The 15,700-nt window shown below is 49.9% G+C and overlaps 6 protein-coding genes and 2 non-coding genes across 8 annotated transcripts; 4 read left to right on the top strand and 4 right to left on the bottom strand.

Moving 5' to 3' along the window:
* Nucleotides 1–271: 271 nt before the first annotated feature.
* On the top strand, nt 272–652 carry Pmar_PMAR010157 (hypothetical protein; the record flags this gene model as incomplete). Its single annotated transcript, XM_002788578.1, has 3 exons — nt 272–346; nt 439–492; nt 539–652. 3 exons carry the CDS (start codon nt 272–274, stop codon nt 650–652), a joined length of 243 nt encoding a protein of 80 aa, XP_002788624.1.
* A 674-nt stretch (nt 653–1,326) lies between these two features.
* On the top strand, nt 1,327–3,505 carry Pmar_PMAR010156 (conserved hypothetical protein; the record flags this gene model as incomplete). The annotated part of the gene is made up of 10 exons (XM_002788577.1): nt 1,327–1,469; nt 1,755–1,836; nt 1,883–1,939; nt 2,024–2,122; nt 2,226–2,429; nt 2,527–2,712; nt 2,833–2,929; nt 2,982–3,045; nt 3,104–3,340; nt 3,385–3,505. The coding sequence occupies 10 exons, from the start codon at nt 1,327–1,329 to the stop codon at nt 3,464–3,466; spliced, it is 1,251 nt and encodes a 416-aa protein (XP_002788623.1). The 3' UTR covers nt 3,467–3,505.
* Nucleotides 3,506–3,564: 59 nt separating this feature from the next.
* Pmar_PMAR010155 (hypothetical protein) lies at nt 3,565–4,554 on the top strand (the record flags this gene model as incomplete). Its single annotated transcript, XM_002788576.1, has 1 exon — nt 3,565–4,554. The coding sequence occupies one exon, from the start codon at nt 3,565–3,567 to the stop codon at nt 4,552–4,554; it is 990 nt and encodes a 329-aa protein (XP_002788622.1).
* A 231-nt stretch (nt 4,555–4,785) lies between these two features.
* Nucleotides 4,786–7,316, top strand: Pmar_PMAR010154 (knob-associated histidine-rich protein, putative). Its single transcript, XM_002788575.1, has 6 exons — nt 4,786–4,989; nt 6,264–6,644; nt 6,690–6,770; nt 6,817–6,871; nt 6,992–7,133; nt 7,186–7,316. The coding sequence occupies exons 1-6, from the start codon at nt 4,838–4,840 to the stop codon at nt 7,284–7,286; spliced, it is 912 nt and encodes a 303-aa protein (XP_002788621.1). The 5' UTR covers nt 4,786–4,837; the 3' UTR covers nt 7,287–7,316.
* A 575-nt stretch (nt 7,317–7,891) lies between these two features.
* Pmar_PMAR010153 lies at nt 7,892–7,964 on the bottom strand. The gene has a single exon. It is a non-coding gene; the product is annotated as a tRNA-Met (tRNA).
* A 213-nt stretch (nt 7,965–8,177) lies between these two features.
* Nucleotides 8,178–8,250, bottom strand: Pmar_PMAR010152. The gene has a single exon. It is a non-coding gene; the product is annotated as a tRNA-Met (tRNA).
* A 2,068-nt stretch (nt 8,251–10,318) lies between these two features.
* On the bottom strand, nt 10,319–12,311 carry Pmar_PMAR010151 (hypothetical protein; the record flags this gene model as incomplete). Its single annotated transcript, XM_002788574.1, has 11 exons — nt 10,319–10,499; nt 10,548–10,636; nt 10,682–10,760; nt 10,805–10,968; nt 11,014–11,122; nt 11,233–11,341; nt 11,452–11,563; nt 11,610–11,756; nt 11,800–11,909; nt 11,955–12,145; nt 12,193–12,311. 11 exons carry the CDS (start codon nt 12,309–12,311, stop codon nt 10,319–10,321), a joined length of 1,410 nt encoding a protein of 469 aa, XP_002788620.1.
* A 1,514-nt stretch (nt 12,312–13,825) lies between these two features.
* Pmar_PMAR010150 (alternative oxidase, putative) lies at nt 13,826–14,933 on the bottom strand (the record flags this gene model as incomplete). The annotated part of the gene is made up of 4 exons (XM_002788573.1): nt 13,826–13,890; nt 13,934–14,059; nt 14,102–14,689; nt 14,795–14,933. 4 exons carry the CDS (start codon nt 14,931–14,933, stop codon nt 13,826–13,828), a joined length of 918 nt encoding a protein of 305 aa, XP_002788619.1.
* Between the last annotated feature and the right edge of the window lie 767 nt (nt 14,934–15,700).

Below are 15,700 nucleotides of genomic sequence, written 5' to 3'. Positions count from 1 at the left end.
TTCTAATTCATTGGAGAGATCAAGTCGTCGCTATTCGTTCAACAGCAGGGTGGGGATACAGATTACCAGCAACTGAGGGGATGCTCATTCCCTTAGGCGACATTCACTGGCATAAAAATGATGAGTGAGCGCGAGAGAGCGGCTGAGAATATCTATTTCTCACAGCAGGACGGTAGGTCTTGGAACGCATCTTAGGTTGAATTTTGCAAGATACGAAGTATGTCGCAATATGCAACAACTCCTCAAAGCCTGCGGTGTTTTCACTCGTGTTATGTCAGAGGCGCTCCTGAAGAAGATCTTGGAGGACAATCCTGAAATCGAAGTAGAACGAGACCTGCAGAGATCTGTAAGCCCGCTTCTGCCGCCAGTCCCACTGCTTCCCCAACTTTTTGGTGGATCTTTCATCACTACTACAAAAAATGTAACGTATTTTTTCAGCCAGTACACACAGGCAGCTCTATTCAGGATAAAGTGAAAATGCTGTTCATACAGGTAAATGTTGTGGCTTTTGTCAGGAGTGTTTGATACTGATTTTCAGAACGGCATCCCACCAACGGCGAACCCTCCTCTATTAGAAGATCTCGTACAGCTCATTGCAGAGGAGAAGAAGGCTAGTGCGAGAGAAGCCAGGGCAGCAGAGGCCAAGGCGTAAAGTCTGATAGAAAAACAGGAAAGTTGCGCCCTAGTACCAGTAGTCATTCGTCGTTATTTCATGGGTACAGTCTCTAGTAGTGGCCGATGATCACTACTCTTGATCATAATTACGTAGCACATGTCAGTAAGTGGTTGACGGTTGCAAGGGGGTGTCGCTAACATGCTTGGTGAACTGCCAAAAGCACAATTCCTTGTAGTAGTTGAAGTCACTTTTCGTATGATTGCCGTTCTGTTTTATGCACTAGAAGTATCTTATGGCTCGATCGTGATGATTTTGGAGCTAGATTCGTCTGAGTGTACTTCTTTGAAGGTCTGAAAGGAGCTTTGATTACATTTTTAGACACATTTTTTGGGACCATGTTATTCCAATTGGTGTTGAGTGGTAGTCTTCACAATGACGACTCAGCTCGAGAGTAAGGGGGCCTGTCTAGGATCGCGTGGAATCAACTGAGTCTTGGTCTCCACTTGGCAGAGAAGACAGCGATGACAGATGAATCATTCTTCAGGTGGTCAATCAGGGTTAGTTTCTTTCTTTGGAACTGTGATCCGATAGTAGAAGAGTTTCGCATTGAAGTACCTATTCTACCATCACTCTGTGGAAAGCAAGTGTGGGGGGCCGTTGGTTATATCGAAATATTATCAGAGAATTTGATTAATACATTTGTTATAAGTATGAGAGCAGCAACTTCTAGTTCTTCGTTACGACAACTACAAGCTCTGGGTAGACATCTGTCGAGGATCGAGACACCGAGGCTTGTGGTTATGGAGAGCGCCTTTGCGTATAACAGGGAGAAGATGGACCATGTTTTCAATGTGTAATACGGTGGGTACACTTAGTCATACCTACTATACTGAGTTGTTAAAAACATAGGATTCCACTTGGCAGTCAGAATCAAGTTGCTATGTCGGATCTGTCGTCTCTGGGAAATCGCCTGGGACGTTTTTTGATCCCTCCAGATTCCCTCGGTTTATGATGCTGGATCATGGCACTATATGACTTGAGCCAATTCAGGCTAATAGGAATACCCCTCGACGCTCACTATTGCCTTCGTCTGAATTGAACCTTTATGTCCATATCCTCGCTCGTCCTCTGTTTTCAGTCATGAAAATCTTTTGAAGTGCGATTTCCGTCCGCACGCTAAGGCCCACAAGAGCCCAGCCATTGCACGCATACAGCTGGAGGTAGTTTCTCGGGGATTGATCTTATCTGGTTCGAACTCATTCTCAGGACGGTGCAGTAGGATTTGCATGCCAGACTCTCACCGAAGCGGAGGCTTGTGTTAAGGTGCTAGTGGGGACAGTACTTCCCGATCGGAATCTTCGAGGCGAATTGAAACGTTAGATTGCTTCTACATTGTGAACTTGTCAGGGCGGAGCTAAAGACATCCTCGTCTCGAACGAGCCTCAGCTGCAAGCCGATTCTCTGAAGAGGCTGGTGGACATCGCGAGTCGTATCGACTCCTTGAAGGTGCTGTGGGAGTGGTCGTTTGAGAATCACAGTTGATGGCGTTGACTGTTTACTCACTGATTCTCGGCTCCTTATACTTGCTGCCGCTCAAAGTGTGTGTTAGGTGTGTGTGGATCATCCACATCAAGTAGCATGCTTATCAGCGGCCGTAATGCAGTATAATCCTAAAGTCAATGTAGAGTGTGTGATTGATGTCGACGTTGGGCAAGGTCGTTGTGGCCTGTCTACACCTGCAGAGGCTGTTACTCTGGCCCAGAGCGTCCTGAGCCTTGAAGGGCAGGGAGTGACATTCAAGGGTGGGATACAGGTAGTACAGAATATAGGAATGTCGTCTAAAAGCCGTCTCGGTAGTGGTTGTATGCGTTAGCGGCATCTTTTGCTGTATGTGGAATGTGTGTACTTAGGCGTATCATGGAGGTATACAACATATAAGAGATCCAGTGGACCGGAAGAATGAGAGTGATGTCGTGGTCCAAATTGTGGAGGAAGTCCGGAGGGAGTTCGCCAGAGCTGGTTTGCTCATCACTAGTGTTACGGGTGGGGGAACTGGTTCCTTTACGATGGAGGGCAACAGTGGACAGTTCACGGAGGTAATACCCTTTATCTAAGACGGCTGAAGGGGTAGAGTTGGTGTTGTTCATATTACACGAATCCACATATAATTTCATCTGTGTCATTCGTTTGGTACAATGAGAGGTGTTGACTGTCAGGTCCAACCAGGGTCGTATATTTTCATGGATGCTGATTACTGTGCTAACCATGACGACATCTTCAAACCCAGCCTATTCGTACTGTCCAGTATCATAAGTAACATAGTTGTTTACATCCTGATCTATCGTCTGGAGCCGCTTCTCGTTAGGCATTGGTGATGGGCGTCTTGTGCTGGACGTTGGTACTAAAGGCATGGACTACAGCTGTATCAAGTGAGCACAAATTGGCATGCGTGTGAGCTACCGTATCAGACGTTCTTTTCCTGAGTAGGTCCCCAGTGTTCTATGGTTCGGTTCCTGATGGGCGTGGTCCCGTCGAAGTGTCACCCTACTTTGGTGCTGCAGGAGGAGCGGCTAAAGGCATCACAGTTCATTGCGCTGGGGATGAGCACACAGTTTTGAAGGGCAGCAACGAGTCTCTTAGAAGCTTGGTCGGGGAGCGCCATTGTGCAAGGCCTGGTGGAGCCGTCTTGATCCAGCCAGGCCATTGTGATCCAACTGCCAACATGTGAGCGACTTCGAAACTAGTGGTCCCAATATCGAGTCTGCTAGGTATGACCACATGCTTTACGTCGACGATGAGACTGCTACCGTCAAGGACGTTTGGGAGATCAACCGAGCTGCTGGTGGATAAACAGAATAGATTCGGGTTTCTTATCTTTATCAGTTTCAGATGAAATGGTATGGAGTTGTGTATAGGGCTATCGAGTAGCTTGTGATTCAGTGGTTATTATGTTTATGCGGAGTCATCTTCTTTTCTCTGCTCCTAGTTCCTCAGCTGAAGAGGATGAGGTGGTGGTGCCCGACTCGGTGGTCTGCCTGTTCGCCGATCTACGTTCAGCTGCTATCGCCGTTGTGTCGAAGATCCACATAAAGAACTTAGGCCCCGAGGCGGTCCAGACGGTGTGTCACGTGATGGGTCAAGCTAGGACGTGCAGGCGTATAGCGAGTTTGCTGCTCCTATCGTATGATGAGCTCCTCAGTATCCCTCGGAAGAGCACCGTCTGGGGCATGCGAAGGCAGGCTCAGTGGGTCGATAGCCTGTTACAGGTCTCAGCTGAAGGACAGACGTTACATGGTGCGGTTGGTATAATAAGGAATGCATTGGATGAGCTCAGATTCGCCACGGGAGAAACCCATGACAATGACGGTACTAGCGAACTACTGGAGCAAGTTGGGAGGCAGCTGGTCGGTGATGCTGCGATGCTCAGCTCGTATCCCGCTCATATTAAAATACAGGCTGGGGCTGTTAGCATAGTATTGGGTTTTGTACCGGATAAGGCAACATTAGATCTCGTCGAAAAACGGTTAAGTCAAATTTATGAGGCGGCAGACACTACGGCGGAGTCCATTTTGAAAAGGAAGCATTTGCCCATCAAGCTGGTGAACAACACGCCTTCCACTTTGAAGGTTTGTCTATTCAAAGCGACCGACCGTGTGTGCATGTTCCCTGTAGAGGAGGGCACTCAGACGCTTGTACCGGGAGGTGTGGCTGTAGCTCGACCGATATGTCCCTCTCTGGACGCGTTCTGGGCTCGGGTTTACTATCCAAGAACCCCAGTCGATAGGCAAGCACATTCTGGGGCCCGCATAGTGCGAGGGGAGAATTTGGTGATTGATGGTATGGGCTCGGATATGACTGTGACGGTCGAGACTAATTTAAATAAGGATGAAGACGAGGAAGACGATTATCGGGTTGACTATGAAGCCTCGAGTCATTAAAGTGTATCATTTGAAGTCGAATTCCGTTACCTAGAGGGGATCCAACTATTCAATACCCGAGTATTGCGTTGAGTGGGGTATCATTGAATCAACTGTTGAAGGGTTATTGCTATAAATTTGGTAGCGAGCAAGCCGCAGTGATATCCATCTCGAGTGTCCTTTGGGTTGGGAAGGGCATCACGTTGGACCAATGTGGAAAGCAGTGGGCGTTCTTCGTCATACGGCTAGGTTTTATTTTGCAGTATTATGCCATCAGTGCGGCGCTTGCCGCTACTCCACTAGAATGGCCAAGTCTGACGGCAAAGCAGGAGATTCTCAGGCAGATGATTCTGGTGTGTTGAAGCTCGCAGAGAAGGAACGGAAGAGGCAGAAGATGCTGGACTCTGGTTTTACTGAAGCAGAGATCATGGCTATGGAGTTCTCACAGGAACATGGGTAAGAGTTTCGGTTAAGTTCTGCTAACTCCGTAATTGATGTGTGCTCTTTGGTGGCCATACATCACGAGGATGCCATAAAATTTGCGAGATAAGTCCTCCATGGTTGCCATGGGCAAGTTCTACACAGTTCAGCTCAACTATATGCTTACTGTATGCCCCAACACCACGAAAGCTTACCGAGAACTACTCGAGCTCTGTAACGGACATGGTTCTCCTCTCGCTGAAGGCCTCCATTGTATTTTGGTATTGACGGAATCCTCAATAGCCTTCAGAGAAGAAGATATCCAGAGACTTCCGTCCAGGTTATAGTAGTCGTTTCGACTACACCAGGATTCCGTAATTGGGCTGAGATGTTGGCCGACGATGCCTGACGGTGTCTCGCAATACATTATTGACAGACGTTATCTCATACCTTAAGGGCGGGACTTCCACAACGGTCATGCTCTCGATGTGTTAGAGGTTGCCTTCCTTGAGATATCTGGGACCATGCAGTCCAAAGCCGTCGCTTTCGGACTGGTGAGCGGCTCGCACTCCGCACAGAATATTCGAGGTGCTTTGATCGGGTCGATGAATACACTTGGCTTTCGACTAAGCTACAACGTTTACTGTAAGGCCCATTTATCGTGCTAACTTCGCTGAGTTTGGGCTCAGTTGGCAGCCCGCGAGTCAGCGAGAGCTATAGAAAATGCTTCGCCGCGACTTGTGTGCTGAGATCCCGGAGTCAATGGTTTGGTACACCTTGTGCTTACCAACAATTTCGGCTTCTGGTTCCGGATGCGCATTTTACTCCCCTGGGCTTAGCAGATTTGGACGATCGATTATTTTCGAGTGTCAGCTTGAGGTGTCACTCAGTCAGAGGGTTAACTTATGTGTAGATGAATGTATGTCGCTATAACTAGCTAGTAGCTGGCAGCTACTGAAACGAGTAGCTAGAAGAGATTGATCCAGTTGAGCCCCACCACTGACTTGCCCTGAAACTATCTCACGTGACGTGGGTCACGTCAACCACGATTCGGATGCCAATTCAGCTGATCGGACATCATTCGACAATTGCCTTATCATCACAGTTTTGAGTTCTTCGAACGATGGCATTATGTGCCGAGTCGCTCAACTCGATGCCCAACGCATGCCTCGGTGTTGCCTGATGGACGAGATCGGGTCAAGAAAATCGGAACCCTGACGCAATCATCGAAATTTTGTAGACTGAGTTTCTTGTGATCTCTCACCAGATGCCGACAACATAGTCATATCATTGCGTATTCACTGCTTCAGGATGTATCAGAACCGATTGACGAATGCCGATGTTCGAGGAGACAGTACCGAGAAGAAAGAGAAGAAAAAGAAGAAGAAGAAGAAGAAGAAGTCCAAGAAAGAGAAGAAAGCCAAGACGCCAGATGGAGAAGTGATAGATTTGGACAGCAGCAAGGAAGATGATGAGAAGAGCAAGGAGAAGAAGCATAAGAAGAAGAAAAAGAAGGAAAAAAAGCACCACCATCATCACCACCACCGTGAGCAGGATGGAGACGAATCTGTGAGCACCTCTGGGCTACTCCAATGTGACCCGGAGGATGATGATGAGTCGCGACCTGCGGATCCTTTCAACCCTCTGAATGAGGCCTACGACGTTGGAAAGTATGAGGAACTCCAGCACCGGTAAGAGGAGCGATCAGTAGCGAGAGGTCGATGGCATACTGGTAGGCATAAGCGAAGGCGTACGCATGGACGGCGATGGGATCATGACTGGTATCGTCAACGATCACCGTCACCGATACGAGAGAGGTGAGAATCGGAGCTGGAGCAGACAACCTCATCTAGCGTCTATCAGGACGGATGGGCCGATGTGGGATACACGAGCAGGGTCTTGGAGGAGTCGAGCGGGGGTAAGACTTGTCGCCCGACGATGGATAATTAATTGAAAGACGCGTAGACATGTTTCGGCACGGGAATGGGTCTTCGATGATATTGGACATATGTTTCACCCTCGTAACATTTGTTCTCAGGGAGTGTGTTTGGCTCCCACAGAAGAAGATCAAGAGGAAGAGCCAGCACGGTATAAGATACCGTTGAGGGTTCAGTTGTATGAAAGAGAAAAGGAAAAGTGGGAGCAAGAAGAGACTCAATGGCCGCAGCAGGATCAGGGAGGTGAGATAGGTCTAATTAGTGACTACACGGGTCTATGTCGACATTCCCTCAGACAACTGGGCAGCATCGCCGCCCGAACCCACAGAGGAGGTGGATGAGGGGCCTCGGCCTAGGCGAGGAAGTCCGGTCTATGTGCTAGACGAACCCCTTTAGTTCCCATCCAGCCTCGTTTCCATCGTGTTTTTCTCACAGCGGGTTGTGTTACTCAGCAGTTGGAAGTATTGGCATTGACCCATTAACTTGTGACGCTACGACAGGAATAGGAGAGCAACAAAGTAGCCGGAATATCACACGCCAGCGAGGAAATAAAATATACTCGGTCTGTCTAGCACATTGTGGAATATAGTGGCAGAAGGACCTTCAGCTTCGTGTTCGAGGGAACCGGTTCGGCATATCGTGAAATATCTTCTCACCGTGTGTGTGTCTGTGTCTGTTCTGAGTTAGACTCGCAGCTTAGTTAGACTCGCATCGATGCACCTTAGCTCCCGAGGGATCAGTTTTGGCCTTCTAAATTGTCTACTTTCATCATGCCAATGAGTCTTGTCCACAGGGCGAGATAACCTCTGCCAATATACTTCCTCACCGTATGTGTAAATCCTCGTTCGGAACGAGTCGTTCTGATAGAAGAACCTTTGAGTTATGAAACCAATACGCTAATAGCGTGACGCCACCCACTTCGCAAAGTTACTTCCACACTTACAAGTTGTAAGTTACAACCACAGGCGGACATGGACATGTCAGCACGTCCTGATCAGTAATAGCAGCTCCTTGTTTCGATCAAGGGACCTTTGGGTTATGAGCCCAACACGCTATCCACTGCGCCAAGCTGCTGATAAAATATATTTATGTCATCCAATTACACGAAATATTTCACAAATTTGCAAGCATTCTGTCCACTTCGCGGGGTTACTCATAGAGAGTTTTACTCGGTTCGGTTAGACTTGATACTTAAGATGCGCCCGGACTCTTTGTTGCGTGTTAACTCGAAGATTTCGACTCGTAACTTGACTACAAGATGATAGGTTGGCAGAGCTATGTTTTAAATAGCAGCTCCTTGTTTCGATCAAGGGACCTTTGGGTTATGAGCCCAACACGCTATCCACTGCGCCAAGCTGCTCATATATTTCCACACAGAAGTACATCACTCGTGCCACACAGCGATAGATTCCGAATAGCAGCTATTTTCGATCGACTTGAAGTTCACGAGCCGAAACCTCCTTGGGATCTTTCTTGGGTTTAGCTTCTCATAACTATGCTATCGTTCAAATCTTAGAAGAACGTGTCCTTCCTAAGCATTCGGTCTACGAGCATTTCCTCGCTCTTCGTATCGGCCTGGCCGATAGTCAAATACAGTCTTGGCCTCTCGTCAGACGTCATCTGCAGTCGTTGCCCTTGTCGGCACAGCACAGGAAGAAAAGCGCGGCTGACGGGTAGAGAAGGAATGGTTAGAAGCTGAAGCAGCCTGATTATTGAAGGGTGATGCTGATGTTGTTCATCCTTCTGAACTCGAGTGTGGTTTGTGCCAACTTGGCACGATTTTGCCGACATCTTGATCAACAACCAATATCATGTCAGTCAACTTACAGGTAGATAGCAGACTGTTCCCATGGTCGGAGTTTACGACGAGATCAGCTACAATAATGCTAACGGATCTGGGCGGAGTGAAATTATACTCTCTGTCGCCTTCGCTATCATCATAGCGTTACGGAGTGGTTAGCATGTGAGGTCTCCATAAGATTTTCCTGGACTCTGCCCCATCATTTCGGGAAGCCCCACTTCCCCACTGTGAACATCACTAGTACAGGCTCGGTCGAAACCTCTCTATCACATGGAAGTAGCGTGTGGTTCGTATACGATAGCGACATACAAATTGCAAGAGCCCAATCGGGCGATAATCAATACAGGAAACTCGTCACTTCAATTACTAATAGGACTTCAAACGACATAGGGAACTACAACGATAGCCTCTGCATCGTAGCTCCTCGCATATATAAACGAATAGCCAGTAGTGAATGAGTTTAGAAAAACCGATTGTGACTTAGGAGAGATAAAAAGCACTAGGTGATGATTCCGCGTTGATGTGCACAGTATTGAATTACTGATATATTGTGAGTAGAATAATGGGTGGTATTAAATAGATACGGTATTGCTCCGTCCTAATATGCGAGGGGTGAAGAATTGCCTCGCAGGTTCAGATTCGGGTTGGAGTGCAGTTTGGAGAAACCTACCAAAAGGATCGTACCAGCCACACACGGCACGGTGATATTCCATTGGCATCTGTTGAGTTTACTTCATGAACGTTCGAGATGAGTGAAGATATCGACGGAGCGTTGAGTAGTGACCATGATGGTTGGAATGGCGTACGACGTAGCGATAGATCTCATCAGAGAGGCAGGGGTCTATTGGCAGGCCTGAGAATACGTTTTGGAGAGGCACGGTGGACTCCGAGTTAGAGACCCACATCTATAAGTTACAGCAGCAACAAACTCAGAAAATCCTATGTTGCCCCGACTGTCTTTTCGCAGCTGAGACACCAACTCGCGTGCCCTTGCCAGAGTAGCATGCTGGGAAAATGCCTAAGATGAGATAGATTTTTCTTCGGCGAGGTGATAGTCCTTGGGACTCACCCTCTCCATGATACCCACCGTGATGTGACCATGAGTCGGCTCGGCGAGTTGCAAGAAGAGTCGGCAAAGTCTCGACGAATTCGAACCAACTGAAGTTCGCGATGCAACAAGTCGGTGAGCTTCACGATGATCTGCCGGAGCTCGAGCGAAACTAATCGGGATCGGACATCATCGGAGTCCGATGATAATAGCCAGTCTCACTTGAGTGCAGCTTTGAAGAGCGGCTCCGGCAGCGAATGGCTGTGCATCTGAGCGAGGACCACATGGTCTCCCCTAGACCGACTACGAAATGATGTCCAACCAACATGGATACGTATGGCGCTGGTTTTAACATTATCAAAACACTATTAACAAGAATGCCCCGATATCTACGAGTACTGACAAACTCTGAATATCGTTCCCGACTCGAATGTAAGATGTTATACATTTCCTCACCACGGGGGCCTTCCTAGTGAGGAGCTCATGATGGACCAGCTGGGGAGCTGAATATCGTCTCGACTCATCCCGTTGCAAACATCGATGTACGAAATCGCCAGCTACAGGATCGATGCTACTAACCTAACGAGCAACGCCCAGTGGCCCTTCCCATCGGAAGACGACATCCCATACGTGGGTTTGTATTGCAGCATGCCAGGACTGTTTAGTGAGGTCATGATAATCAGATTGCAGGAGGATATGGGTGAGCTCATCTACGTTGCTGCATTGGAAGGGGAAACTACCTCCGGTAAACAGACTGTACCTGTCGACCCACACACTCCTCCAGTACCCCTCATAACAGCAGCCTTACGCTACAACTCCCAGAGACCAGGAGTCACACAGTAGTCCAAAGTTACGTTCGAATACCTCCGGGGCTGCATACATAGGGCTGCCCTCAGCCTAAAGGGCCACCTTCATAGTGACATACAAACCCTTTAGGCCCACTTTGCTCCTTCGCTCCCTCGAGTCCATCAGAGTCTCCGCAAAGCCGAAGTCCAGAAGTGTGACCCTCAGACGCAGCAACCTAGGGTGGAGCTATGCTACTACTAAGAGGGGCCTTAGGACGACCTCATCGCATGCTCCTCGTCCTCCTGTTGTGGTTGTGGGGGTGTTGTCAGTTCCGGTGGGAGCTGTCCTGCATGGGGAGAGCCTTGATGATAGTGATGGTGACTGTACTGCATTCGTAGACCGTTGACCACTATGTTGCACAGTTTGATGTCCTTATGGATGATCTGTGGTCCAGGCTAGCACGGCTCACGCCGGTGGGAGGGTACCACCTTCCTAGAGTGAGTGTGAGACACAGCTAGGGTCAGCTGGTGGACTATCTCGACAGCCTCATCGAAGCTAATACCAGTCCCACGGACCTTGGCTGTCTCCAATGCCACGCTGAGGGTAATGCCAGGTACCTGATAAGATGCTCCCAGAGGGCCGGCCCCATACTGCCGCCGCGGACCCTGTCCATGATGATGTGGATGCCTGAAGGACCATGGAAGTACCTGGATACCAGGGGTAGGAAGAGGCGGAGGGTGATGGAGTAGTACTCATGCATCTTGACTATGCAGGGATGGTCCAGCCTTAGCATTGCTCCTATCTCACCAAGGAGGACTACTCCCACTCCCGAGGAGCATTTACTGTCACTCATTGTGTATATGGACTTAACTACAGAGAGCGGCGGCATTACTAGCGACATACCGAGGTAAGGCAGGACGACCTACCGACTCGACAGCTTCTATTGGACATCGATACCACATCAGGGGACTTCCTAGGCCCCAATGCTGGACTCCCTCCTCCTCTATGCGACGGCGTGGCGTGGACCCCGGCCGAACGCTACCAAGGACTGGGCACTCCACTGCAGCATCCACAGGCGCCTTACTTGTCTCATCATCCTCCGCATATCTTGACTAGGACCCCCCTGCGATGGAGTCGCCATCGGTGTGGCCACATCCACAGTCCGGCGTACACTAGGCCAACAGAAGCGGACAGTACCATATGCCCCACCACCAACACACTGATCCGATACCTGAGGTCCAACATAAGGAGGAGGGTGAGGAAGGAGCCATCACCGTGTAGTATTCTTTCAGCCTTCTGCCCACGACCAGTGACCCCCGACATTCCTTGCTAGCCAGAGCGTCATGTAGCAGGACCAAGATGCTCTCCACTACTCCGGCTGGACCTGTCAATGACCATATCTCTGGAAGAAGACGATAGAGAGTTATACCATATTCAGCCCCGTCCTTCCTGAACCTGGCCCAGAGGCGTTCAACTGCCGTGTCGGGCAATGCCGACAGCGAAGCGCTGCCCCCGTTGAAGAGACGGGCCTCCAATGACAGCTTGAAAGGGCTCGAGCTGCTGAGTCTAGCAATGATGGTAGTCACCAGCCTTCGGAACCCTGCCGGGGCGGTCGGCAACCTACAGTCAGACTCGATAGCTGCAATCAAGGGAGGGGATTTGCCTACCCGTGCATTGTGACCTCCTCGGCGAGCCTAGCGACTCTACGGGGGTGACACATGACCTCCGCCAAAGTGTTGGTGAATGACTCTATCTCGGTGCAGTCCGTGACTGTCTTAGCACGCATGAGGAGATGCCCACCCGGGGAGGTGGCAAAGGGCCGCGGAACGGCTGTGATGGCGGTTGTGGGAGACCGTACCTTGAGTCCATGATAAAGATGGTGTCGTCGCCCCCTGGCAGGTACGCTGGTAGCAGGGGTCATCGCAGGCAGGCGGACGCATTCCGAAGGGATACGAGGGGATGACCCAACATCACTAGCGGTCTCCTCCAGGACGAACGATACCTGTTAGGCACTGGTCCAAGGGGAAGGGGCATGGTCTCGAACACTACCTTCTTAGGGGCACGGGGGACAGTCATTGTGTCGGGATATCTGATCATCCCAGTTCGACCATTACTGGCATGCGGGGGAGGGGGCGTGGAGGCGACCGTCTCAGGTGTTCGAGGAGTTGGCCTAGTGGAAGTGCTGCTCGTACCATTGGTGAATACAAAACCTGAATCGGTATCATGGTTGGGTGTAGCTATGGTCACCTACCTGTAGTGTAGGACTTTATGAAGCCAGGATTGCCCCCACTCCCTGGAGCCGCGGAGTTCCTACGCTCCGGTTGCTGCTGCTGCTGCTGACCAACTCTTCCCCCTAGGGGAGTCCCGACCATGCTTGGACCACCGAAAGAGAAGGAAGGCCTGGGACGATGATGACCATAATAACGATGAAGGACTGGACGTACCTCCGGTCATTGCCAAGTGTCGACCGAGGTTGGATCCTCGGGGTCCCAGCCATGGATGGGCACAGGGAAGGAGGGCTCACATTGTCGAGTATAGTGGGGAAGTAGACGGGTGTAGAGGGCCTTTGAGGGGACATCCCATTGTAGCTATTGCGTCTGCACATGAGCACTACTACGACACCTCGCCAGAGTAACTAACCTCAAGACCGGCCTAGCGAAGGAAGGTGGGGAGGTTGGCTGCACTGTATGCACAAGAGGCATTGGGTAGAAGGGCCCAGGGGATAGAGAGGGCCGAGGGCTCCTATGCTGCGGGCCGAAGCCACCAAGCTGTGGTTGCGGACCAGTATGGCGATAGTGGACGTTCAATGGGGAGTACAGTGGCCTGGTGACGGTGGACTGTTCAGGACTGCCGCTACTACTGCCATTAAACATATCGAAGAAAGGCTCTGACCATCATAGTCCACAGCGACAGGTTCAGCCGTCAAGTACCAGGCTAGTCTTTGACTCAACAACACAACACAGATCCTCAATGCAACTACATTTCCCATTCTCATTTCTAGAGTTTGAAACCCTAGGATGATGAGCCCTCCGTCATGTTAGTCGTCGCTGGGGCGCTCTCTCTCAGGGGACGCATTAGTAGATTCCCATACAGAATAGACTTCGAGTGAAGTAAGGCAAACTCTACCTTCCCTCCTTCCCCCCTACACCAACAGAGGTTGACGTATCAAAGGAAGCAGTCGAGCAGAGCAACATGTGTGGCTACTAGTCTAAAGGTAGGCTTACCGCCTAACACACAGCCGTAAGGGGCTCTTAGAAACAGGTGTAGGGTAGTCGTGCAGTAACTATATGGAGTGTCGATTCAATGCCCTGGGGGGAATGGGTTCGGTTCGTACTTCCCCATCAAAGCGAATGTGTGGTTCACATCTGACAAAAATAAACTCATCAAAGCCCATCACTCTAACTTCACCTCTGTGGTGGCTCTCGTCAGCTCGCATGCAGGCAAATACATCCCTTAGTGTAGCAGAGGAGGGCAGTTGGTAGTAGTCCTGGGCCACGAAGGGGGCCTGCTGTAACGCGAACTCGGGTATTTGACCTAAAGTAAAGTAAGGCTCGAGAACAATGTATGTCCGTTCACCTTTGTCAACAGACTGCAGCAGGCATGTATAGGTCAATACAGCCTCCTCCTCTAAGTAGCCTACGAATCTATGAGCATAGTTTGGGGATAGGGCATAGGCCAGGCCGTAGAAGGTAAAGAAGGCGCCTTGTGCGCCCAACACTAACGCCCTCAAGAGAGGGCCGGGCTTCATCAGACTGAGTGCAATCATCAAGTGCATGCGCTCGTTCTCAGCCTCTTCTAGGAGGGTGTGGATCCAACCAAAGTCGCGCTCCATCTTCCTCAAAGACCTCAAATGACGGTTCATGGCCCCGACCATACCAGGCACTCCAGCTACCGTCTCCAGGAAAACGACTCGACGTATCCACAGCTTAGCATCACGACGTCCGAACCGGTACCCAGAGAGGAGATCGAAGACTGTGCGGAGTGATCGAACTGATGCATACGCTGCCTTGTCAGCGAGAGTATTGGGAGGATAGTGAGTGAGCTCTACATCATTAACCAAGGACGAGTCCCAAATAGGATGGGGTAACGAGTGAGTCGAATGCGGCTCGGGCTCGGAAGGCCGGCTCAGCGGAGCCGGGCTGTGGGAATGGAAGTGAATTAGATCTGACAGTAGAGAAGACGTTACGGTTTGGGAGAAACATAAATAGGCCTAAAACTAGCTCCTAAAATCAAACTTTGACCATTACGTACTACTACTAGGATACTCACCTGCTGCACTCTGTTGGAACTCCTTCGCTTTAGCATCAGAAGGTGTCGAGATAGCACGTATAGGCCTCCAGGCTGTAGGGCCGTTACTCCATACTCGAAAGAGAGTTGTGGCAGAGACCAACGGCAACGAAGGAGACATCATGAATGGGCAAGAAGAATATACTTATGGATGGTGAAAATTCCCAAGAACTGGTTGAATCTTGCGCTGATGTAAGATCAACTTCCGAGTGTATCAACACAGACTTCTGAAAAAGGCACACTGTAACAAGATGTTGAAGCGGGAAGACCACTCTTGTAGAACGTTGCGACAAGAGTGGCCTTCCCGATTCAGCATCTCAGTTTCTACTAGACAGATTGCCGGATTGTAGTACACCGGTCCGTGGTGGAATAGGATGGCATCTTATTCGGCGCGCCCCGGAAATGCTCGCCGCGCCCCGAAAATTCTCCTCGTTCCCCGAAAATACTCTTGAGCACGCAGCTCAAGGGGCTGCTCAATCAAGAACATTGATTGAGCACCAACGTCCAGCACGTGTACACCCCTCCACACATTCTTAGCATATCCGGTTTTTCGACTCGTGTACAGCCACCACAACGAGAGCCACCACATCTTGCGGCTCAGGGAGGTATGTACTTATGCTCTACCTGATATGACCTCCAAGTTTCAGAGCCTAACGGGGTGTTCAGAGAACCCATTCCGAAACTCAGAACGCATTCCAGAATGCAAAACACCAAAATCGCGTTCAGAGAACAGCCCCACAAACACATTCTGGAATGCGTTCCAGAATAGATTCCGAACGTGTTCAGAAAACTTCAGAATGCATTCTGAAACACGTTCCAGAAAGCGAAATCTCAGAATGCGAAAATTCCTTTCCGAGAATTTTGTGGCGCGCGGGAGGCTACCACGTT

Source organism: Perkinsus marinus (assembly GCF_000006405.1).
Source record: "Perkinsus marinus ATCC 50983 genomic scaffold scf_1104296927884, whole genome shotgun sequence".
NCBI lineage: Eukaryota > Perkinsozoa > Perkinsida > Perkinsidae > Perkinsus > Perkinsus marinus.
The sequence above is the reverse complement of the archived record's forward strand: the minus strand, read 5'-3'. Positions and strand labels throughout refer to the sequence as shown.